The sequence below is a fragment of the Pleurodeles waltl genome, chromosome 12, assembly GCF_031143425.1.
Source record: "Pleurodeles waltl isolate 20211129_DDA chromosome 12, aPleWal1.hap1.20221129, whole genome shotgun sequence".
Classification (NCBI taxonomy): domain Eukaryota; kingdom Metazoa; phylum Chordata; class Amphibia; order Caudata; family Salamandridae; genus Pleurodeles; species Pleurodeles waltl.
In genome coordinates, this window is record NC_090451.1 from 304,910,159 (window position 1) to 304,935,013 (window position 24,855).

Consider the following 24,855-nt stretch of genomic DNA (forward strand, 5'->3'; position numbering starts at 1 on the left):
TGGTGTTATGCTATGGTGTTGTATGATTTATTGCACAAATGCTTTACACATTGCCTTCTAAGTTAAGCCTGACTGCTCGTGCCAAGCTACCGGAGGGTGAGCACAGGCTGATTTTGGATTGTGTGTGACTTACCCTGACTAGAGTGAGGGTTCTTGCTTGGACAGAGGGCAACCTAACTGCCAACCAAAAACCCCATTTCTAACATTGGTGATCAGCGGTGAGGATAGGACTTGTGTTTGTGCAGTGACATACAGTAGCTAAGTATTTCACTACCTACCCACAGTTGAAGGTCAACTTGATTTTTCATCTTTTTTGACTCTTGGTTCTCTGATGTCCTCCTAGATATACTATTGATATTTTGGACTTTGGATTTTGGTTTTTGCTGATAAGATCTTATCAAAATGGGATTGTGTACCTACTCATTCTTTGTTCGTACTGACCACCTCACTAAGGCTGACCTAAGGAAGCTTTGCAGACAATGGGGCCTTCCTGTAGCAAGGAGATCTACTAAAGCGGAGATGCTCCATCACTACATAGTCTGGGGGGAGGAAAGATGGGCAGAGAGAGAGGCAGCATAAAACCAAATGACTAAGTACCCCTCAGATGAGGAGGAGGACTACGCACATGAGGAGGAAGACTACTCAGATGAGGAGGAAGACTACTCAGAGTTGGACAGTGACCCAGAAATAGATGAATGGCTCCGAAGTCAAAGGCGACAGGAGCAACAATTAGAGGAGTATCTTGCAGAGGTTGAGGCAAAAAGACTCTTAGCCCTGGAAGAAGAAAAGATTGCAGCTCAAAAGCTGAGCTGTAAAGAGCTGAAACTGGAGGCCGGAAGGGCTGAGTCCAGTTCAGATGGTGGCAGCAAAAATCTTGCATCTAGTACTGCTGAAGAAGGGCACAAGCCCAGAGATGTGGTGCCCAACTTGAAGAAGGGAGTTGACACACCCCAGGCAGTTCAAGGGTATGAGGTAGATCCCGTTATGCACAGGGTCCCTGAGAAGGATTGGGGAACTGGCACAGGGAGTCATATTCCTACTGGGGGGAGGGACACTTTACTGACTCTAGCAGAGAGTGACAGAGAAAAGGGTTCCCCCCTGGTGGACGTCCTGGATATAGAGTGTAGAGACATCCCAGAAGAGTTTGGGTTGAGTGTCAGGGACAGACAGATACTGTCTCACCAGTCTCAGGAGGGTGAAGTAGAGTGCTTTTCCAAGGTTGAGTTACTGGGTGGTTGGGTGAAGGGTACTGTGGTTAATACATGTGAAGGGCAGAGTGATGTAATTGCTGGAGAGCATATGTCTGGTCCTTATTTTCCAGAGCTACGCCAACACCAGGTGGAGTGTGAGTTCTCTGACCCCAGGGAACTTACAATGGAGGCAGACTTCTGGGTGAGTACCAGAGAGTCTGAAGAGGCATTTGGGGGTGCTCCTGAAGGGAGTGGTCTAGGTGGTTCCCAACCGAGTGTGGTGGGAAAGGATTGTAGTGTCCCAGGTAGGTCCCAGGTCCTAGAGGGTTCCTTGAGGGAACACCAGGAGGGAAGCCTAGCCGGTACCGTAGGGCCACCTTTTGAGGGTAGCTCCGCAGTGTCAGAAGAACTTGGGGGGGTGACTGTAGCCAGCATCCCAACAGTTCTGGTGTCTGGCAGTACCCCTCCTAGTGAGGGGGTGCAGAAGTCCAGACATAGGGTTGAGAGGGGATTGCAGACCCCAGTGGAGGACCTTGAGAGTCAGGGGACAGCTCTGAGAGCAGAGCCCCCCAGGAATGACCCAGGTGAAACCGTTTCTGGTTTGGGGGAAACCCAGACTCTGCCGGATGGGCAGAGGTCGGGAGACCTGCGCCAACCAGACTCTTGTGTGGCCCTTGGGGACGGTGTGTCCCTTGTGGGGGGTGAGAGTGCCCCCCAGGAAGTCCTGGCATGCCAGGCAAAGATTCAACCTCAGGGTGGTGACTCTGGGTTGGATACCCAGGTTCAGAGGTTAAACTCTGACCTGGTGGGAGGTAGATGTGCCTCCCAAGAAGTCCTGCTGTGCCAGGCAATTGTCCAACCTCAGGGTGTTGACTCTGGGTTGGATGACCAGGTTCAGAGGTTAAACTCTGACCTGATGGGGGGTAGGTGTGCCCCCCAGAAAGTCCTGGCGTGCCAGGCAATTGCCCAACCTCAGGGTGGTGACCCTGGGTTGGGGAACCAGGCTCAGAGGTTAAACTCTGACCTGGTGGGGGGTAGGTGTGCCCCCCAGAAAGTCCTGGCGTGCCAGGCAATTGTTCAACCTCAGAGTGCTGACTCTGGGTTGGATAACCGGGTTCAGAGGTTAAACTCTGACCTGGTGGGGGGTAGGTGTGCCCCCCAGAAAGTCCTGGCATGCCAGGCAATTGTTCAACCTCAGGGTGGTGACTCTGGGTTGGATACCCAGGTTCAGAAGTTAAACTCTGACCTGGTGGGAGGTAGGTGTGCCTCCCAAGAAGCCCTGCTGTGCCAGGCAATTGTCCAACCTCAGGGTGTTGACTCTGGGTTGGATGACCAGGTTCAGAGGTTAAACTCTGACCTGGTGGGGGGTAGGTGTGCCCCCCAGAAAGTCCTGGCGTGCCAGGCAATTGCCCAACCTCAGGGTGGTGACCCTGGGTTGGGGAACCAGGCTCAGAGGTTAAACTCTGACCTGGTGGGAGGTAGGTGTGCCTCCCAGAAAGTCCTGGTGCGCCAGGCAATTATTCAACTTCAGGGTGGTGACTCTGAGTTGAATGGCCAAGTTCAGAGGTTAAACTCTGACCTGGTGGAGGGTCAGTGTGCCCTCCAGGAAGTCCTGGCGTGCCAGGCAATTGTTCAACTTCAGGGTGGTGACTCTGAGTTGAATGGTCAGGTGCAGAGGTTAAACTCTGACCTGGTGGAGGTTCAGTGTGCCCTCCAGGAAGTCCTGGCGTGCCAGGCAATTGTTCAACTTCAGGGTGGTGACTCTGAGTTGAATGGTCAGGTGCAGAGGTTAAACTCTGACCTGGTGGGGGGTAGGTGTGCCCCCCAGGAAGTCCTGGTTTGCCAGGCAGTGATCCAGTCTGAGGGTACAGACCCTGGGCTGGAAGACCAGGTTCAGGGTGTCCCCCCGGACCTGGAGGGAGGGGCTACTGATATCAGTGCCCCTACCATGTTGTCTTCTGAGGAGGCCACTCCTAGTTGGAGGGTGCTGGACCCCAGAAGGGAGGGCAGGGGGAGGGAAGCCTCACCCCGGGCCCTAGTCCAACCTGAAGGTACAGGCCCCAGGTTGAAGGGCCAGTTGCAGGTTAACAGCCCTGCACTGGTGGAGGAATGGTACAGGGTGACTTCTGTAAGCACCCTGACCATGTTGGACTCTGGGGGTACTGCTCCAGGAGGGAGGGTACAAAGCCCCAGAGGGGAGGACCAGGTTCAGGCTGTCATCCCTCACCTGGTGGAAGGGAGAGTGGTTAAAGGGTGCCCAGCACCTGGGGCTACCGCCCCCCACTCTCCACAGCCACAGTGGTTGGAGAGCTTTGAGAGGCCTGGGGCCTGGCTCTCATCCCTGGCAGCTGTCAGTAATCACTGTGGCTTGCTGTCCGGGTGGACAGAGTTATCCCTGGGGAGGGGACAAGTGTCACACCCCAGGAGTAGAGTGGGCAACACCACTGTGTTGGTCATGGTGGTACTATCCTGCTCCTGGGATACATCTGTGAGCAAAGTAAGGTTAGGTGCTGCACAGATGGTATCCGCAGGTAAGGAGAAAGGTTCCCCATGGGTTGGCTTAGTGGGCCCTGAGAGTATGGACAGAGTGATCCAATTGGAGTCAGGAAGGCGAAGAACTGGAGCATGCCCCTGCTGTTGTGGGCCTGGGTCCTTGTTCTGTCGCCTCAAACAGGGAAGTACATCAGGATAGTGATTGTTCTCCCCTGGCTTTAGGCTGGTAGGGGGTCATGTTGGACCTGGCTTTTTGACAGGGACATCCCCAAACTTTTTGCCTCCTTCCTCCTATTTTTTCTGACCTGTTGTTGTTGGCTTTTGACCTCTGGGCACTTTACCACTGCTAACCAGTGCTAAAGTGCATATGCTCTCTGGGTAAATTGTACTACTGATTGGTTTATCCATGAGTGACTATTTAATTTACTTGTAAGTCCCTGGTAGAGTGCACTACATGTGCCTAGGGCAGGTAGATTAAATGCTACTAGTGGGCCTGCAGCACTGGTTGTGCCACCCACCTCAGTAGCCCCTTAACCCTGTCTCAGGCCTGCCATTGCAAGGCCTGTGTGTGCAGTTTCACTGCCACTTCGACTTGGCATTTAAAAGTACTTGCCAAGCCTAGAACTCCCCTTTTACTACATATAAGTCATCCCTAATGTGTGCCCTAGGTAACCCCTAGAGCAGGGTGCTGTGTAGGTAAAAGGCAGGACATGTACCTGTGTAGTTATATGTCCTGGTAGTGTGAAACTCCTAAATTCGCTTTTACACTACTGTGAGGCCTGCTCCTTTCATAGGCTAACATTGGGGCTGCCCTCATACACTGTTGAAGTGGCAGCTGCTGATCTGAAAGGAGCAGGAAGGTCATATTTAGTATGGCCAGAATGGTAATACAAAATCCTGCTGACTGGTGAAGTCGGATTTAATATTACTATTCTAGAAATGCCACTTTTAGAAAGTGAGCATTTCTTTGCACTAAAATCTTGTTGTGCCCTTCAATCCACGTCTGGCTAGGTTTAGTTGACAGCTCCTTGTGCATTCACTCAGACACACCCCAAACACAGGGTACTCAGCCTCACTTGCATACATCTGCATTTTGAATGGGTCTTCCTGGGCTGGGAGGGTGGAGGGCCTGCCCTCACACAAAGGACTGCCACACCCCCTACTGGGACTCTGGCAGACAGGATTGAGCTGAAAGGGAACTTGGTGCATTTCTTAGAGACTCTTTGAAGTCACCCCCACTTCAAAGGCACAACTTAGTATAAAACAGGGCCTCTGCCCTACCTCATCAGACACTTGCTGGAGAAGAAACCTGAACCAGAAACTACATCCTGCCAAGAAGAACTGCCTGGCTGCTCAAAGGACTCACCTGTCTGCTTTTCTACAAAGGACTGCTGCCTTGCTGTTGGCCTGCTGCCTTGCTGAACTCTTGCCTGGCTGTAAAAGTGCTCTCCAAGGGCTTGGATAGAGCTTGCTTCCTGTTCCCTGAAGTCTCAGGACCAAAAAGACTTCACTCTTCCTCTTGGACGCTCCGTGCGCCGAACTTTTCGACGCACAGCTTGTTCCGCGGCAAGAAAAACGCCGCACACCGACGCTGATCAACGCGACGCCTTCGGGATGACCGAAACTTTGACGCACGGCCTCGCAAGGACAACGCCGCCCGACTTCCTGGGAGAAATCGACGCGACGCCTGCCGTGAGATCAAAACTTTGACGCACGGCCTCGCAAGGACAACGCCGCCCGACTCCGCAGGAGGACGCGACGCCTGCCGTGAGATCAAAACTTTGACGCACGGCCTCGCAAGGACAACGCCGCCCGACTCCGCAGGAGAAATCGACGCGACGCCTGCCGTGAGATCGAAACTTCGACGCGCAGCCCCGCAGAATGACGCGCAGCCGGAAAACAAGCAGGAAAATCCACGCACAGACCCGGGACATCTGGTAATCCCCGCGACCCACAGAAAGAGACTGTCCGCGCGCCGGAAAACGACGCCCGACTTCCCCGCGTGGAAAATAACGACGCAAGTCCGTGTGTGCTGGGGAGAAATTGACGCACACACCCTTTTTCCACGCACCTCTTCCTTTGTGGCCCTCTGAGGAGATTTTCCACCAGAAACCAGGTACTTTGTGTTTGAAAGAGACTCTGTTTACTTTCTAAAGACTTAAGACACTTTATATCACTTTTCAGTGATATATTTACAAATTCATATTGCAACTTTGATCGTTTTGACCTGAAGATACCCAGATAAATATTATATATTTTTCTAAATACTGTGTGGTGTATTTTTGTGGTGTTATGCTATGGTGTTGTATGATTTATTGCACAAATGCTTTACATATTGCCTTCTAAGTTAAGCCTGACTGCTCGTGCCAAGCTACCGGAGGGTGAGCACAGGCTGATTTTGGATTGTGTGTGACTTACCCTGACTAGAGTGAGGGTTCTTGCTTGGACAGAGGGCAACCTAACTGCCAACCAAAAACCCCATTTCTAACAGTAGTGAATTGGTGGATGAGGCAACACTTAAGGAGTGATGGCGAGTGAGAAGGACTGGGTAGTGGCTTAAGGGGACGAAGCGACATGGAGGAATGAGTACAGGACAGAAGGATGTAAGTGGGGTAGAGAACAAAGGAGAAAAGACAGGGGAGCACACAGACATCAGAGGTGGGTGTGAAGAGCTGGGACAAGTATATGGAGAATGGAGGCTGTGTGGCAGGGGCTGTCGCAAGCAAATGAACAATGGAGTGTGGGCAGTGGGACCGGGGCAAGAACACAGACAACAGAGGATGGGTGATAGAGGCTGGGGCAAGCACACAAACATCTGAGGGTTAGTGGGAGGTAGTGAGGAAGCTAACAGATAAGCACACAGACAACGGATGGTGAGTGCGAGTGGCTGGGGAAAGCACTTGGACAACGGATCTTGGGGAAACACACAGACAGTGGAGGGTGGGTAGGGGTGGCTTCAGACGTACAGTTGAGAGTGGGTGTAGAGGAACACAGACAGTGAGAATCACTCAAGGGAGGCAGCTGAAAAACGCACACTCTTGTACAGTGCTTAAACCAAAAGGAAAAAGTAGTGACTGAGAAAGTGAGCAGTGGAAGGACACAGTAATGCGTCCATGCTCCAGGAGAGGGACAAACGCTAGAAGAGGGATGAAAGCCTACTGTAGCTGACGAATATGAAGCAAGCAAATGAGAGTGATAATGAGGTCAACCAGTGGTAAGCAGTGGGCGACCTCTAAGCCTACTGTAAAAGAGACTTCACATGCGCTGTCTTAGACAAGACCTAAAAATAAAGGGGCGAGGGCAATGGGTGACCTCAAAACCTACTGTAAAAGAGACTTCGCATCCGCTGTCTTAGACAAGACCTAAAAAAGGGTCGAGGGCAGTAATAGGTGAAGCTGAATCGAGCACATCGCTTTATGCATCCTATATTTTCCTTCACCTTGTGCTGAAGAAATGTCATCTGTGAAGTCGATGTGGAAGAAGAGAGCAAGTCTACGAGGATAATTTATAGGAAAGTTGAAGTCGGAAAGAAATGCCCAGATTAAAGGGTCCTCGTACACGTAGGTGGTGTGTGCTATATGAGAAATGTTTAGTATACCTTCTGTACTGTGACATGAGTTTAAGTAGAAAATAAGCACCCAGTTTAAACCTGTGGCGTACAAATACTGTCGCACAATTCTTGTTGATAAATAGACAATGTCCAAAGTTCTTCTGTTTGTACATTTTGCTCACATACATTTACAACACACAGATCTGTCAATTAAGGCTTGTAACTATGTTCTTGTTTACAGATCAAAATGAAAAACTCAGCCAAGAAAACAGGGATTTGCAGTTAAAATATCTGGAAAATAAGCACCAAGTAGATGAATTTAAAGACCGCATAAAGTTTTTCTCCAAGGTGAACTTTTTATCCTTGCCTGCGAAATGGACAGAAGAAACCAGCCTTTCATCTTTAATGCATATGCCAAGAGCTCACCTTAAAAGCAAAAGAATGCACAAATATGCATGAGTTTATAAATTTATGATATCATGAGACGTGTCGTGGTTAAGGGGAATTCGCCATGGTTTGATTGTGTTGTCTGATTACTAATTCATGTCTTTTAACCCCCGTGTTATTGGCTGTTTCCTCCCCAGGAGAGCGATATTGATGTGGCAGAACTGAGTGAAGCCCTGATGCTCATCAAGGTAACGTATGGAAACTGAGTGTATTTCAGGGGGTTTCTGGGCTACATTTCACCTCCTGGATAATCCTAGTTTGGCATGAACATTGGAACTGGCACTTCAGACCCTCGTTGTTGTGTGCATCTGTTGAAGTAGCTAATGTGGTTTGCTCAGACATGTACACACGATGGCTTGTCATTTCCAGTAAAGCAGAGGGCATACAGGGAGAGATGGCAGCGTGACATGTATTTAGGTTATCTGCATATTTAATTGCTACATCAAAAATGAATTAAGTCTGTCCTTGCAAATGCGCTCGAGGCTTTTTTTTCATGTGTTCTAGTCTGCATTTGTGGATGCACAGCTCCAGATTTCCCTGACATTAAGTTTTGTTTTCTTGCTCTGAAGCATATTCAGGACGAAACCAAATATAAATTTGGAGATTTTTTTTACAATGTTTGAAGGACCTATATATATGAAGGACCTGGACCTATATATTACTATGTTATAATGACACAACTTCCCTCACTCACGGGCTTTCTTGCTTCTTCAGTCTTGGATAAGATGCAGGATCATGTTCCATACCTATTGAGTACTATATTTTTTATAAAGAGATTAGCAGCCCACATGCCAATGTCATGGAGAGTTTTTTGGAGGTCAATGTCTGTCAAAGTGAAATAAAATGTTTCAGTTTGGCAGATCGTCGTGACTGTTGATTGGTAACGGCTTAGATCAGATGTGATCCACTGCTTCAGAAATATGCCACACTGGTGAGTTATTTATAACAGTGGTCCTCTTCTCATCTTTTTACTCGCACATCTTTGTGGATCTAATGTCCGGCCTTCTGGCATTTATTGTGGTCATTTTATAGCATAAACCAAGCTGCTCAGCGATGGAGTGCTAAACAGGGAGCACAAGCCCTGAGTGCTGGGATGGTACTCACGGTTGTTTACAAGGGGAAGGTAGTGTGTAGGTTCCTATATGTACTTAATGTTGCAGCACTTACGTAGTGTGAGCCTACCACTGTACACCAGAGCAACAGAGTACTTATCAGTTGGATTTTCTTCTGATCCTTCATCCTCCAAGGTGCAGTTTCAAAGAGGGGGAGCACACTACCTGCACTCCAGCAACAAAGTATGACCCCAGTGCATCATGGTAAATGCAGTCGATTCGTAGTCTTTTCAAAAAGTAAAAAGAGTCTTTCATCCCGTAGGTGCAGGAAGTGCTGTATATCCCTTTACATGTTTTTCTGGGTTTAGCCCGTCAGGAAGCAGCGTGGACTAGGGGCTTGCTTGGAATGACGCCAAATGTCTTCTCAGGTTTAAGTATAGCTCATGGTGCACAGGTGCCTCCCAAGGCTCTTCAGCCGTGGCTCAAGGGAGCCGTCAAAAGACAGTTTCAAAGAGAGGGAGCACACTTCCTGCACTCCAGCAACAAAGTATGACCCCAATGCATCATGGTAAATGCAGTCGATTTGTAGTCCATTCAAAAAGTAAAAAGAGTCTTTCACCTCCAAGGTGCAGTCTGATCAAACGACTGAAGAAACATGACTGGATTACTGCACACTCTTTGTGTATTCCACTGTATCTCTTTCCCTGACTGCATCATCTTCAAAGTCCTCTGTCTCTCCTTCAAGGCAGTATATTCAAGGATCTCTCCCTGGCAAGCAGGATCAAGGCCTTAAGTAGGCTGTGGTGCTTCCAAGGAAGCAACATTGGCAGGCTAAGAGGAAGAAACTGTAGAAAAAAGACAAGATCCCAGGCTTTCTACTTCTGTACTTTTAATAACCAAAGCTCCATGACTGTTCAGATGACGCAAGCTTTTTCCTTCTTGCACTTTCAGAAGGAACATACGATCTTTCTTAATATTAATCAACATGTGTGGTCAATGAATAACTCTGCCCACTTGTTGGATGTGAGAAAACAGCAATTTTTCCTGTTAAAACAAATAACCACCTATTTACTGGCAATATTGTGTTTCTTTGTTGAAATATGTAACATAATTGATATATTAAACATAAGAAACCCATTGGAAAGCTTTAGATCAGGTAAACTAGCCTTTCCGCCTAAACCATTTTTCATTTTCCTACTGTTTAAATAAGAAAAAATGAATTATAGTGCTCTCCTATGCATGCAGCCTTACTTATAAGATAAAATGCTCAAAATGCAACTTCTCGGTTCATTTTTTTTGGGCTCTCTGAGTAGGATCTCTGAACACAGGGCTCACTCTTAATCTTTTTTGTCTCAGAAAATTCTCTAATGACAAAGTTGTTAAGTTATTTCCTCAGGTTTATACCAAGGGGAAGTAGTTGCCCTTCACTCTGTTTAAGCACTTCTTGTTTCCGATTATTGGGGGATTGTGTGACACTCTTTGGCATATCACTGCGGCATTCCCCTACTGTCAGGGTGTACGGCAGTATGAGTGTGATATAGAAACTAAAAGGGTACCCTTCGCAGAACGAAGTTGCTTATAAATTAAAACAGGGATTCACTTCCAGTAGCATGTAGAACACTTGCAGATATAGTAGCCCCAGAGCTAAACAAAATAATAATAAGGGCCAGTACCAAAAAGTATCCATGATGCCGAAAGATACATTTTCATTCCTTTCTGTCCTTCTACATTCTCTTTGACCTGAAATTTGAGGAATTGGGTGGGGTCTTAGGTCAGGTGACTGTGCAAAATGTAAACTGCTGTAGCAAGTTAACAAAAGTGATATATTCATTGTACATCCACAGAGGCACGTTGGCATTAGGAACATAAAGACAGGACCAGATAATAAAACACTACACAAGTCCAGACATTCCAGAACAGAGGCTATACACCCTAACTATCTTATGTACGCTGGTTGGCATATGCTTACATTTGCGAGCATAGTGATCCTTTTACTGCACATTTGAAAACAGCAAAATTGAGATGGTGTAAAGTATGAAGCAAATCTTTCCACAGCCTGGGCCCTAGGACCTGCAAGGATTTTCGTCTCTGCCTTGTCCATTTGACCTGAGAACATCAACCTTAATAAAAATGTGTGTACAGTTGTATGATATTCTGTACGCATGAGACCGAGTGCCTTTAGCAAAGCTGTGTTTTTTTATTGACATTCAATTCAAGGAGTGTCTAGTCTATAATAAGTGGTTTATATTTTCAGCCCCCTCACCACAATGTTCTGAAGGCTTTGCAAATTAGGAATGGCTTTATCTGGTGGGCTTATATAGATGGCATTACAGTAGTCCAGATGGGAAAGGATACAAGTGCCACCCACCTAGGCAAACTTCTCCAGCAATAGGAAATGGTAAATATTCCTCAAGAGTTTTAGGAGTACAATTTCTGTGGATGATATTTTCTGGATTTTAGGTAGAAAAGACAGTTTTTAATCAAATAGCACCCCAAGATTTCTCACTTTTGTAACTAGGTCAGGGGTATTCCCACCTGTGTAGGCCAAAACTCAGGGAATCAGAGTTCAGAGCCTCCTCCTGTGATCCGCACTTTGTTTTTCTCATGGTTTAATTTGAACAGTTACAGAATATCCATAGCTGGTGAAAGACACTGTCAGCCATTATGTATTTGGAAGAGTGCTGGTCACATTTGAGAAGCAGTGGTATATTCTGAATATGAAAATTTGTTGAGTCCATATTTGATTACGGAGGGGCTGGGTGGTCAAATTAAATACAAGGTATGGTGAGGCTTCAGGAGAGTGGATGGGTGGCAGAATACTGATTGTAACCTTTTGGTTAGAAAATAGATGGTGATTGGGTGATTGCTCTGAAAATGGTTTCAAAAAGGGGGAGGCCCTGCTCCTTTTTTGAGTTGTTCTGGCAATAACCACAACCCCCAAGATTCATTTATAGTCATATGAAAGAGAGCTTCAATAGCTGGAACAAGCCATGTGATAACACTTATGACCTGGTTCACCTCAGGAGCCAGGTTTAAGGGGAGCATAATCCTGCATAAAGGTGGCAGCTCTAGCACAGAGGGTATCATTAGAGTAGTGGGTAGGGAGGGTACTGGAGGATCTTTTTGGCCTCTGCAATTTGATCTGCAAAGTCTTTGCAGATATTAATTGTTTTTGCAGAAACTAAATCAGATAGACTGTTAAATAAAGCCTAAGATACAGGAATGTCTGCCCCAGTCATGGGAGAAAGACATTTGGCAATCACAGTTTTAAAGAAGTCCCTGGTTCCATTAGAGGCGATAAACAACCGTGACAATTCACATTTGTATTTCCTAACTTTCAGTCTCTCTCTTCTGAAATGTCCTGAGAATTATTCCTTAGTCTGGCAGCCACTGCTGATTATTTCTCCATTGGAGCTAACTTTTCAGCCACCTGAATAATGGTGTCAAAGTTCTCACACACCAATGTGGCAGGAGAGACTTTGTGAACAGGAGCTTTATAGAGGTCCAGGCTTCGTGCGAGTTTACCCTACTCCAATTTCATTTTGGACACAGCTCCATTCCATGTTTGCATTTTCCATTCACCTATGGAAAATACAGATGAAGTTCACCAAAAAGCTATATGGCCAGACCACTGGAGTGATTTTTAACATTGCTTAGGGCCATAAATGGTTTACAAAATATGGGATCCAGCATATGGGAGAGTTTGTCTGCCTCTTCACCATCTGCATGATGCCTAACACCTGAAGCTCTTCCACTAGGTGTTGATCATTTCAACCATTGTTATTCTCTCCATGTCTAAGGATACGACATTTGGTTAGGTGAGGGACACTAATCCACAGAGCTCCAAAATGTCTCCCTGAAATCCTCTTTGGATCCTATCAGTTGGCGTATCAGATTAAAAGCCAGGGACGCTGAGGGTGTTGGTTTTAACTGCAGACCAGGGATGAAACATAGCTGAGGACAATTCAGAGACTATATTTAAATTCAGGATGTGTCTGTATTATCATGTTTCTAGTATATCCATTCCTCCTCCTCTTTTGCACACGCTCTTGAAGACGGAGGGGTTAGTAATGCTCAAATCTATGAATGTTCAGATCAGTGAGGTAAACACTTAGCAAAAGTAGTGGATACCCAGATCTCAGCCATAGCATCTGCAGCACTAGTGAAGACACTTGTATTTCAAATTGACTGGCCTCAAGTTGGATTACTGATTATCTGCAGCTGGAGACAACACTCTTTTTTTCAGCTGGACTTCTGTTTCCAACAAAGAGAACCATATTGGTTTGGACTAATCCAGGGACTTGTGCACACTATCGTGTAACAGGAGCTTTACAAGCTAACTAGTGCTCTTTCCCTTAAAACAACAAGTTACATGTCTAATTGTAATCCATTTGGCAAGGACTTTTGCACCCCGTAAGTCCCTAGCAAGTGGTACCCCTGGTATCCTGGGCATGGGTAACAATGAGAGTCCCTAAGGGCTGCAGCATGTATTGTGCCACCCGAAGGGACCCACACTCAAACACATGCAGGCTGCCATTGGAGAATGCATAAAATGGTGCAAACCATTTTGAAAACACAGCATTGCACACATCCTGTGTGCAATGCCCACTGCCACTGCATGTGCTATATGTAAGTCACCCCTTTGGCAGGCCTTAAAGCCCTAAGGCAGGGTGTATAATACTTCATGTGAGGGCAGATCTCATGAGCATATGTACCCTTGTAATGCCTAGTTCCATTTCTAGACATTCCAAGTGTTCAGGAGCCATTTTGAAGAGATGTACTGGGCACTGGTCATTATGGGTTCCCCAACTACATAATGGCTTCACTGAAAATACTGATGTTTTGTATCAAACACCTTACCTTAAATAAGTCCGTACCGATACCAGTATCAGATTTCTTAGGACATGCACCCAGAGGGCACCTTAAGGGTGCCCCCTGAAAACCTACAAGTCCTTTAGTGTGCTGGCTGGTATTGACCAGCCTGCCACCACAGACAAGTTTCTGATCCCTCGACAGGTTAGAGCCCATGCTGTCAGAGGCCAGAAACAATACCTGCTATTGAGAAAGGTGATCACATCCCCTCCAGCAGGATGGATAGCAAATTAGCATGTCAGGGCCAATGGCTTTAAAGCCCCTGTGCCTTTGATACACAACCTTGGTTTCCCCCCAGACCTGAGGAGTGCTACCCCTGCCCTGGGGCCCATTTGGCACCAAAGCTGGTGGGAAATTAGATATTCATATGGCATGTTGCACTTTTGGGCTAGACACACCCCTAAGGTGGGCTACCTGGAGTGAACAGCCAAGTAAGGGAATTTCACCATCTTGTTTTTGGTGAAACTAGTTATTCTGGGTCAGTAATATGCCCAGTCTCCACAGGAAGTACTCATATTGAGGATGTAGTAACCCCAGGGGTAAGTAGTCCATTGGCTACTACCCTACACTCCCGTAAATGACCCTAATTTAAGTATTTAGCGGTCTCCCTGACACCAGGAATTCAGATCAGATTTGTCTACCTGAGAACCAAAGAAGGACAAAGAACAGCAGTCACAGTAAGAACAAAGGACTTATCCTAAACTTGGTGCCAAACACTGCCTTGCAGCTCGACTAATGACCCAACCTGACTTGTCTACATTATGTGCATGCTCCCCAACACTTGAGGCCTGCCCAGCACTTCAACAACCAGCTAACATCTCCCTTTGGTTGGAGGAGCCATCCCCCTACATCTGCAGGCACCGACTGCATCTTCTTGTACATCGCTTTGCCTGCCATTGGGCCCACTGAGGAAGCATCTCATCATTAGGAGGTCACCAGGGTTTCAAGAGGTTAGCACCCATCTCTTCAACGAGTCTAGAGATACCAGACGTTCCAGGAGCCTTCCTGCACCAATGCCCTGGGTACCAGAGCATTTGCCACACCTAAGGTTTGTTGATCATCTTGACTGATGCCAAAAGCCAACCTGCTGACGAGGGATTTCAGGATCAATAAGGCCTACATTGATAGAGGCCCTGCTGTTCTGTTTTTCTTCCCCTTGCCAGGTCACCCAAGCACAACTGAGAGCCTCTAGCTAGAGTAACGCGCCGGACCAAACACCTCTGCACCCGAGCCGCCCAGGCTGGATTCACATAAACCGACAATGTCCCTGTGCATCCGAGCCCCCCTTTAGGTTCTGCCGGACTAGTCCCCAAGTCCCTCCTTGCAGCCTTTCTTTTACAGGTACTCTGGCATTGACTTTAACATGTAGATCTCGAGGCTACCAACAAGACCAGCACCTGTGTTCCCCAACACACCAGGGCAGGTAAAACTGAACTGCTGGTGGTTTCTTGGACCTTCACCCCTAAGTACCTTAAGTTGCAAAAGGCACCCTCAACATACTCTTGCAAGTATATGTATGCAGTGTATGTATCTTCCATAGGATAACTTTACCGTATTCGAGGCTAATGCCCCAAATCTGACAGCCCTGTTATTTTTACTTTTTTCTTGGTAAATCTACGAAGCCTATCGATGATCTTGCTGTCTGAATATATATAACAAACCTGTATTATTTTTTATAAATTGATCTCAAATTTCTTCTTTGAGTGTGTGTACCACTTATTGACGGTGTGTTAAAAAAATGCTTGACACGCCCCTGTGAAATACCGAAGCTCTTTGACTACACTACCACTAAGAGAGCAGCTGGGATTATTAAAGTAAGCCCTGTAAACCAAATAAGGGTCATCTTGACTTTTAGCATAGTGTACCCCAACATTGGTATACCACATAAAAGACAGCTTCCTACAGAAATGTGGAAGGGGTAGCACAGGGTGTATGACGATTTTGCTTAAAATTCAGTTTTGCTACTCTGGGATTGCTGTAGCCTGCCAACATCCGGGCATCCATCATGGACAGCTGTCCCCACTGTAGCTCCTGCAGCAAACATGAGCAGGGATAATTTGCACGTGTGAGGCTGGTTTGGGTTTGTCATCTGAAAACACATGCAAAACAGCATCTCCTTGTTTTCTGAGGCAGAGTAATTTGAAGTCCACTAAAAAGAGGAAAGGCTCACTCTTCTGGTATTCATTGTTGACCTAAGGCTATTTTCATTCTTTTCAGCTGTCTCAAAGACGTCCAAATTCAAACATGGTTTACGTTCTTTCTGTTACAGGCTATCCAGTTCCCAACAATTAAATTGAACTATTAATGACAACTTTAAAAGATATCATACATGTCTGATAAAGACATAAATAATTATCCCCCTTTGGTTCTGACTTGCGAAGGCCTGCTTGTCACATATTTCTCCTTTTCCTTCTTAACGACACCATGTCGTATCCTCAGGAGAACTTGTTTGAGTGTTTCTGTATGCCATGGCTCCTAAAGAGAAATGCAGAGTTTTTTTCTGCCCATCTCACGTTCACAGGCCTACCTCCAACAACCTCTTCATCATTAGTCATATTTGAGCTGTAGCTGTTAGAGGCGCCTATCTCCTCAATCCTAGCATAAGAACCTTCAGACCCATATGTACAACAGCTACTGACCATACTTCCTAGCCAGAAAAGTTCACTCAAGATACGCCCCTAATAAAAATCTTCTCTTTTTTCTTATTTTGATATTGGCTAAAAAAAAGGACAGCTGATTATTAATCTAAAAAGGGGATTCCCTACATGATAAAGGTTACTAGACACCAGACCTTTTTCAAGATTTCAGGACCTATTTGTGACAGATTGTTTACTCTTGCTGCTGCTGCTGATGATGATGGTGACAGAGAGGCAAGTGAACACTTGCCCTCAAAGCATTCAAATGCAGGGCTATGCCTGGACACCCATAATACAAGTGGGCTAGACACCTCCGAAAGGACAGTTCTTCATGCTCTAAGGTGCAAAATCAGTGGAAAAGGAACAGTTTGCTGCTATTGTTAAGAATACTGAAGTTGAGCCATATTGTTCCATTAAGACCTGCCTACAGCATTTTCCCCCAAAACCCTAGTAAACTGACAGATTACTGAAACAGTGTTGCCCTTTAATGAGGCATTTATGAACTGCATTGGAGCAAACTTGGAAAAATCACAGTTTGTCTCTGCAGTCTCCAACCATGTGTCGAGAGAAGTAGCCTCGACTGCCAAGATCTTTACTTTCCTTGGCCCAACCTACTCCATAACATTTTGTAATCCAAAGGCGAGAAAATCAAACTTTAACAAAAAACGTATTTTGTTAATCACAGTATTTCTTGGTTTCTTGTTATCTGTGTCCTGATAATAAATTAATTAAATAAGCAGGTGCAATTCATATGGCTTGTGAGTGCTAATGAAAAACTAAAATAATGCATATACAGAAAGCAGAGTGGCCTCCTTAAGACAGAGCATATGTTTATTTTTGTCCTCCAGTAGTTTGTCTATGGATACCATTGAAGTAGAGCATGTGTTCTGAGGTTTCACAGCTATCATCCGACAGTGCTCATTGCCTTTTTGTGCATTATAAAAAGATGGTACTGACAATAGCCGGCCATCAGCAGATCAAAGTGTCTAAGCTAAGATACTGTGAGCAACTTTGGCTGTCCGAAATTGTGAGGTGTGGAGGGGTGTGGCTGCCTGATCCAAGATGGAGGACTCTTAATTTCCGAGCTTTATTTCAGCCAACATGTATCCTGACTCCAGCGCCTCTCCGGGGTCCATTGGCAGGAACGAGGCTTCCAACTAGGATGTGCCATCCTTGAGCTACAAAACTGGAGGCTGCTCGCCCTCATAGTCAAAGAGGCAGCGGAGGCCGAAATGGTGTTGGGCTGGCGGTGGGTGGCTGGCAGGGCCTGAGTGGCAAGATGACAAGGCATAGATTGCCCTGCTACTGCGTGCCACCGAGGACCTGCGGCCATAGTGAAAGCTCAGCAGGCCAGCACAAGAAAATGTGCTGGGAAATTCGTGCTGGTGAGATGGCACAGAGCGAAGGAGAAGGCCCTCCTCAGCCCTGTAGGTGTATATACGCGGGCAGGGGACTGCACAGAGAAGGCACTCGTCCCCCTGGAGATGAAGGAGGGGATGTGCGGCTGAGCGGGTAAAAACGTGGAGCCCCTGATCCCTGCTGAGAGCATTTTGGTAATGGAGTGACATCACAGGACCTGCAGTCGGCTGCGGGCCCTTTCCCCCTCAGTGGTGCAGTGGCGAGATAAGTGGGGGTAGCACTTCGACCAGGCAGTGACGCAGGGGCCTATGGAGGGGTGAAGTGGCCATAACTTTCCCGACAATGGCCCACTAGGGGTCAAGGGTGAAAGTGATGGCTGCTACCTTCCACTGTTCTTAGGGGTGCAGGCCAACCGAAGGAGGGCAAAACCATGCAGCTACACGGACAAACTGCAGCACCTGGCATGAAGTGCAGTGAGGGCTCTGGGCTGTGTCCTGTGCTGGGGTAGTGTGGGATGTACTTGGATACCAGGGGATAACTGCACCTGCGGTACATCCATTGGAGGGTGTTACATTGCCCATAGTTGCCAGCATGGAGGAACAGGAAGAGTGTTGTGGGAGTGACCCCCAGAGGGGCGACAGGGGCCCCTTACGGAGTCCTTGTGGGGCTACCCTCCCCCCACACGCAAGGTGGTTTACTGGTGTAGACTCCCTCACAGCGCCTGGGAGTAGTAATGGGCAAACTGAAGGGCAAAGCTCAGGTGTCACAGCAAAATGTGAAGGGCTCCCAGCAGGACCCCCTGAAGGTGGAGCTAACACAGGACCCCGTGCCTCCGCCCCTGCAGTTAACCCTTGACAAAATCCTCACAGACATAGAGGACTCGGAGACCATCCTACAGCCAGAAATCCCCACAGTGTCCGCAGAGCTTGGCCTGTTGCACCCAAACCATCATAAATTGGCTGAGAGGGTTGAAGAAGCTGAGGCAGACATCACTGAGCTACAGCCAACACAACAGGCGGCAAACATGCAGCTGTTTGCATTAACAGAGCTTGTGTTTAAGAAGGGCACAACTGGTGCAACAGTGTGTGCATAATGGCCTTCTTGAGGGCACAGCGAGGGATGACATGGTGACCTATCTGGAAAAATGGATGCACACGGAAGTGGCCTGACCCATCTCTCTGCTAGCTTTGTGCATGAACGACCGCACCATGTACCAGCTCAGTGCTGGCCCTGGGGAACCCTCCCAGGCCAGTAGTGCAAAGTTGATGCACTATAAAGATAGGGACGCCCTGCTACAATGCACTAGAGAGAGAGCGGCCCATTCAGAGTGGGTAGTGGCCAGGTCTCCATGTTCCCTGACTTTACCACAGTTGTGCAATCCAAATGGGCCTCATTCTTTGAGGTCAAGAAGGCGCTGCTCAAGGAAGGTGTCCGCACTCGAGCCTCTTCCCTGCAAAGGTAAAGATCATGCTAAGCGGCCACATCCACTTTTGTCTGGAACCTGATGATGCTTGGAGATGGCTGGGAACATAGTGCACGAAGGGCAGACGGTCCGAGTTGCCAACTTCGAACACTGAAACGCAGGGCTGGGCCTGATGCCATTACTTGGGGGCTTCCCGAGGTCAAATCCTGGTGAAACCATCCAAGATGCAAGCGGACATGGACAGGGCGCTGGCTCTGCTGGCCACGGCAGAGATCACCATAGCCAGGCCTTCTGATTCCAAGGGCAGCACTGCTTCGGGATGACACTCCAAAGACACAGACTCAGATGTCTAGGGTCTTGAGGAAGAGTGCTTTCCAAAGGTAAAACCCCCGACCGTGGATGAAAATTTCGAGCACATGCTTCTCAGGGGGAACCTGAACTGGAGACATAGTCGCTTGCTGTAGGGGAGCACATGGGTAGGTGTGGGCCTTAGCTCTTTTGTTTCCTTGATCGCTCCCTGCCCCGGACGGGGAACCTGGTGAAGCAACATGCCTGAGGACCTGCTGCCAAGGGTGCCACTGGTGCCAGCTTAGCATCTATGGGGAGCTGCCATTTGGTATCAAGCATTCCTGGGTGTACTTAGGTGCAGCAATGGACTCATTGGGTTTGAGGCAACAGAGAGACCATTGGACTGCTCTCACTATGACCGATCCCACACTGGGGATTTGAATAGTGGATCAGCGTGTTACTTGCACTTTTGAATGCTAATGTGTGGAAGGCCAGCTGTTGCTGGACTTTCCTGGGGTCAGGGTGTTGGGGCAGTTATGGTTTGGTTTGCTGTATTGGTCTGTATACAATGACAGGGGGGGCCACTGGGGGACAGTTGGGGGACAACACTAGATATCCCAAATTCTACCACCTCTCATGGCTAACACACACCCAATGACATGCAATGTCCATAGGATAGGGGAAGCATCAAGTCATCACAAATCCACATCTACCTTAAATGTCAGGAAGTGCACATTTCCATGCTCCAAGAGACACATCTCATGGGGGTGGAGACCGAGTGTTTACAGCGCTGATGGTGGAGGAAGGTCCAAGCCAAGGATTTCTCCACATATGCCTGGGGGGGGGAGGGGGGGCAGCGCTGGTCTGGGTGAGGCCTGGTGTTCCCTTTGATGGCATAACAGTCAAGATAGATAAAGACAGGTGTTACATCCTAGTGGAGGGGCGGTTGAACAGCAGACAGGTGAATCTGGGTAGCATATAGGCACCCAACCAGGACCACAGCTCCTTCTTGAGAATACTCTCTGCGCAATTGGGCCGCATGGCTGAGGGGGCACTGCTTCTTGGGGGTTACTTCAATTGCGTGGTAGACACCACATTAGACCAGACTAACCCTCCAATGCCTGGGGTGCCTGCCCACAGGATGGCTGAGGGTATGAGGGACTGGATGGCACATTGGGAGCTAGAAGATAGCAGGCAAACGTGGCATGGGTCTGATAGGGACTATTCCTTTTACTCCAGCATGTACAGTGTCACACACCCACCTGTTTCCAACCCCAGAGACGATGCTCGACCTCCAATTCCAGCTGGTGCAGCTTAATGAAACAAGTAACAACTGTCTAGTTCCATCAACTACCCCCAGAGGGGAAAGAGGGGTGGGACAAAATAAGAAAAGATAAACTTGCATCACTGAGTAGACTACTCTGCTGTCTTGTGCACTGCATAGTAGGATCCATACTCCTTGGACCTCGTTATCCTTATGCAGGTGTGGAGCACTAAAAACAACAAGGCAGTGTTACCCATAGGTTCTCAACTCAGAGTGATTTATCAATTGTTTACAGAATATATACACTTACAGACTTCAACGTACGTACTGCATGAGAGAGAACAGAAACCATTTCAAGAATAAACTGATGATTTTTGCATCACTCTGGAACATACAAGGTTCAGGTTCAAACAGTGGCAGACTTTTAGTTCAGGTACAATAAAGTTCAGATCACTGCCATGCAAGAGTCTGGAGCGCTGGGCCTTATGTGGGTTAATACAATGTTCAATGTTTAAAGACATGCTCACACCTTCATAGGAATTAGTCTTTGAATTATCTGCTAGCGTATTAATTAGTGCACACAAACCTGAGGGGAAAGGACTTAAGATTTTCTAGTACCGATAACTGGAATCTGAAGATGAGAGGAGGCTACGGTACAAGACTCTCAAGAGGAGGCAGAATCGTAGATCATGAAGGAAGACACTAGAAGCGTCGCAGACGCGTGGATCATGGGACCACAAGGAAGGCTTGGAACCCTAGAGTGGTGGAAGTTCCAGGCGACTCAGAAGGTCAGTGCAGGGATGATGCTTGCGCAGGTCTGGAATGAGGCCAAGCGCCATTGGAGGTTCAGAGGGGTATTAATGCTGTAAGAAAAAAGTGTTCCAGAAGGCACGTGTCCCACATGGAAGCATGGAATATTCCAGTGAATCTGGGGAAAATCCCATGTTACATATTACGAACACGAGGCCTGGCAGTTTGCAGGTGCAATCGGTAATTGGAATCAGTTAATTAGTATAACAGAACCCCAAGTGCATGATGGTACATTTCAATGGGTCACAGTGGATAGCGTGGGAGGGGGACCATGAAGTGCTCGGTGAGTAAAACCCACAGCACATAGGGCACAAGATGGAGTCGTACCATATAAAGTATGCACAATAATTTACCGTTATGTCTGCTTCTAATGGGCTGTGCCAATATGTGACACATACAGAATATCTTGGTTGCACTATCTCGGACCACAGGTCCTTCTTACTGGCATTCCAGCCTGTAGATCAGCAGACCAAAGTCCCAACCTGGCAGCTACGTCCACCAGCTCCAGGCGCCGCTCCATACCTTGACATACTGCCAGATGTGATTGTGCAGTACATAACTACCAACCAGGGGACTGCCTCGAGTGGCCTGATTGAGTGGGAGGCCTTCAAAGCGGTGGTCAGGGGCCATTGTATGACCCTAATGGGGGATATGCACCGCAAGTTTAATCACAAGCTTATGTGTCTAGATATAATACTCCATAGACTAGATAACAAATTAGGCCCGGAACCAAGCGCTCTGCCCCGGTTATTGGAAACCAGGGAACACTACAATGTTGCCCTGGAATGTCTGTGATGTCATAACTATAAAGATTATATTAACCAGACACATGAAGAGAAGGAAAACTGGGGCAACTGCTAGCCTGGCTCACACGGCCGGAGGGCAGAAGCACCCCCATTATCAGCCTACTATCATCAGAGGAAGGAACATTACTTTACTCCCCCACTGACATTAACTAATTATTCTGAGACCTCTATGTTGCATTATACCGACCGGGGGGGGCCTGCAGTGCCTTCCTGGGCAGATTGGTGCTCTGACACCTCCTTGCTGATAAGACCGGGGAACTGTTTAGCCCAATCATAACTCAAGAAATTAAGTGCGCCTTCAAGGTTATGGTGACTGGTAAAACGTCTTGTCTGGGCGGATTGCCTCCGGATGTTTATGCTATCTATGCTGGAGTGTTAGCTTTGCAGGTGGTCGCTAGATGCCAAAGCATTTACGGCGGAGCTTCTTCTGATCTTACTCTGACGCCCCAGGAGCCACGCCATCTGCCTTCAGACCCCTTTCCATGCTGAGCATGGACCTTAAGATACTCGGCAACGTACTGCAGAGCAGGCTGCTGCTGCATATGCGGGGGCTGATTCATAGAGACCGAAATGGGTTCATCCCAGGACGTAACACCTCCTTTCAGCTCTGTCAGCTGTATAACATCATCTATAATCAGGACCTGAGGACTAGCCAACAGGCTGTTATTATGTCAGTAGACACTGTCAGGTGGGACTTAATTGAGGAGGTATAGCTCCGAATTGGGGTGGGGAAGCACTGTGCCAGATGGGTGCAGCTCTTATATGCTAGCCCCATGGCCAGACTAAAGACAGGCCGTACAAATTTGGAACTGTATGGCTTTCACCAGGGCACGAGTTAAGGGTGCCCTTTCTCATCCTGTTTGTCATTGCCATTGACCTACTGGGAGAGAAGATATGGTTGATGGGGGAGGGCAGGTGCATATCAGTGAAGGGTAGCGAACACATTATCTCCCTCTATGCCGATGATCTACTGATCTACCTGGTGACCCGGAAAGCCAATGTAGCCTACATGTTGCAGCTCCTAGAGGAATTCAGGACCCACTCTGGACTCATGGTGAACTTGACAAAGACATATGTGTTCCCCGGTAGTCCGGGACACTGCACTGTCTGCAGGGCTCCCACCAAGGGGTGCTGTGGGCATCCCACACTTTTAGGTATTTAGGTATCCAGATGTTTCATGAGGTCGAGGACTTGCTGGAGGGGAACCTGGGTGTGGCGCTGCGATCCCTCAGTTCCTGTGTTCCTTTCCAACTCCCCCTCATGGTCCCGTATTGGTCTCCAGGATGGTGATGCTCTTGTGGCTCCTTTTCTACTTTGTGAACCTCCGGAATGAGGGATGAGGGTGCCTGCCCCATGGTTTATGCAGTTAGATTTCCTGCTTCAGGAGTTAGTCTGGAATGGAGACTGCTACAAGATCTGACTTTAGATGCTCTGCCACCCACCTCTAGAGGGCAGGTTGGGAGTCCAAGACTTCAAGCTGTATATTACAGCAGTGCAGCTCCAGTGGTTTACCCTGTTGTTGGATGGGACCAATCAAACAGAACTAGGCCTGGTTGAGTCGGGGCCGAATCAGGGGGCATTGCTGACCAAGCTGCTTAAACCAGAGTTGAGGATCTTGCGGCTAATTCTCCTGGTATCTGCTGTGCTGCGCTGCTGGCAGGGCTGCACCGGTGGTTACAAGGCTGTGTTCTGTACACTCCTGTGCTGCCTTTGGTGGGCCTGCTACACAGCGACCCACTGTCTTACTTCACTGTGGGACAGCTTGCCGCGTGGACAGAAGCGGGTATAGTGTCGGTGAACGAGGGCTACCACTTGGACACCCTGACACCATTAGAGGACTTGACCATGCAAACAAACCTGCCAACGTGCCAGCTTCTTATCTTTGAAGCACTCTCAAGGATGTTCTGGGAACTCTAGGGCATGGGCACTGATAAACCTCCGACCCACGAGATGCTCCAATTACTGCTTACGTTGGGGCGGGAAGACATTTGACTGCCCAGTTGTACAGAGTATTGAATACAATGGGTAAGAAGCCGCTGGCTGCCCTTAAAGTGAAATAAAAAATGGTGCTGGAGCGTGACATCACTGACCCCAAATGAAGTAGAATCCTGGCATACCTGCAGAAGGTGTCCCAAAACTCCAGCTTAAAATCCATTCATTTCAATCACACACACATGACATACCTGACCCCACACAGAATTGCAGCCATATATGGAGGTGAGCCAAGTAGATGACCCTGGTGTGCGTATTTGGATGCAGACTTTAGTCATATGACCTGGAGTGCTCTCAACTTCAAATTTACTGGGGGATGGTGCTGACACGGCTGATGGTGACCCTGAATTACATCAGAGTGAACACTAGTTTGTTGTGCATACTGGGTGCCTTCCCTGCCCCAAATCCAAGAAAGTAGGAAATAGGTTTCTGGACTTAGCCCTGATACTGGCTAAGCAGTGCATAGTACTGGTCTTAAAGTCCAGTGAGGGGCCTGCTGTAGAGACCTGAGTGAGAGATGTCACCACATGGGCCCGAGCAGAAGAAAGTGTGCTGCGAAGGGAGGAGGCCTGGCGGCTGTGCAGGAGACTGATAGCGACATTCTGGTTGGAGGTAGTGGATACATGGAATGTCCTTTGAGTATGGAGAGCCTGTCTGGTGGCTCCTGGGGAAG

At 47.9% G+C, this 24,855-nt stretch overlaps 1 protein-coding gene across 4 annotated transcripts in view; it reads left to right on the forward strand.

The window, feature by feature from the left end:
- Window positions 1–24,855, forward strand: part of RPGRIP1L (RPGRIP1 like) — a 687,119-nt gene that overhangs the window by 322,967 nt on the left and 339,297 nt on the right. For all 4 annotated transcript variants that reach the window (XM_069216318.1, XM_069216317.1, XM_069216321.1 and 1 more), the window contains exons 11-12: window positions 7,475–7,581; window positions 7,818–7,868. In XM_069216318.1, coding sequence (XP_069072419.1) covers window positions 7,475–7,581; window positions 7,818–7,868 — 158 coding nt within the window. The remainder of the gene's footprint in view (window positions 1–7,474; window positions 7,582–7,817; window positions 7,869–24,855) is intronic.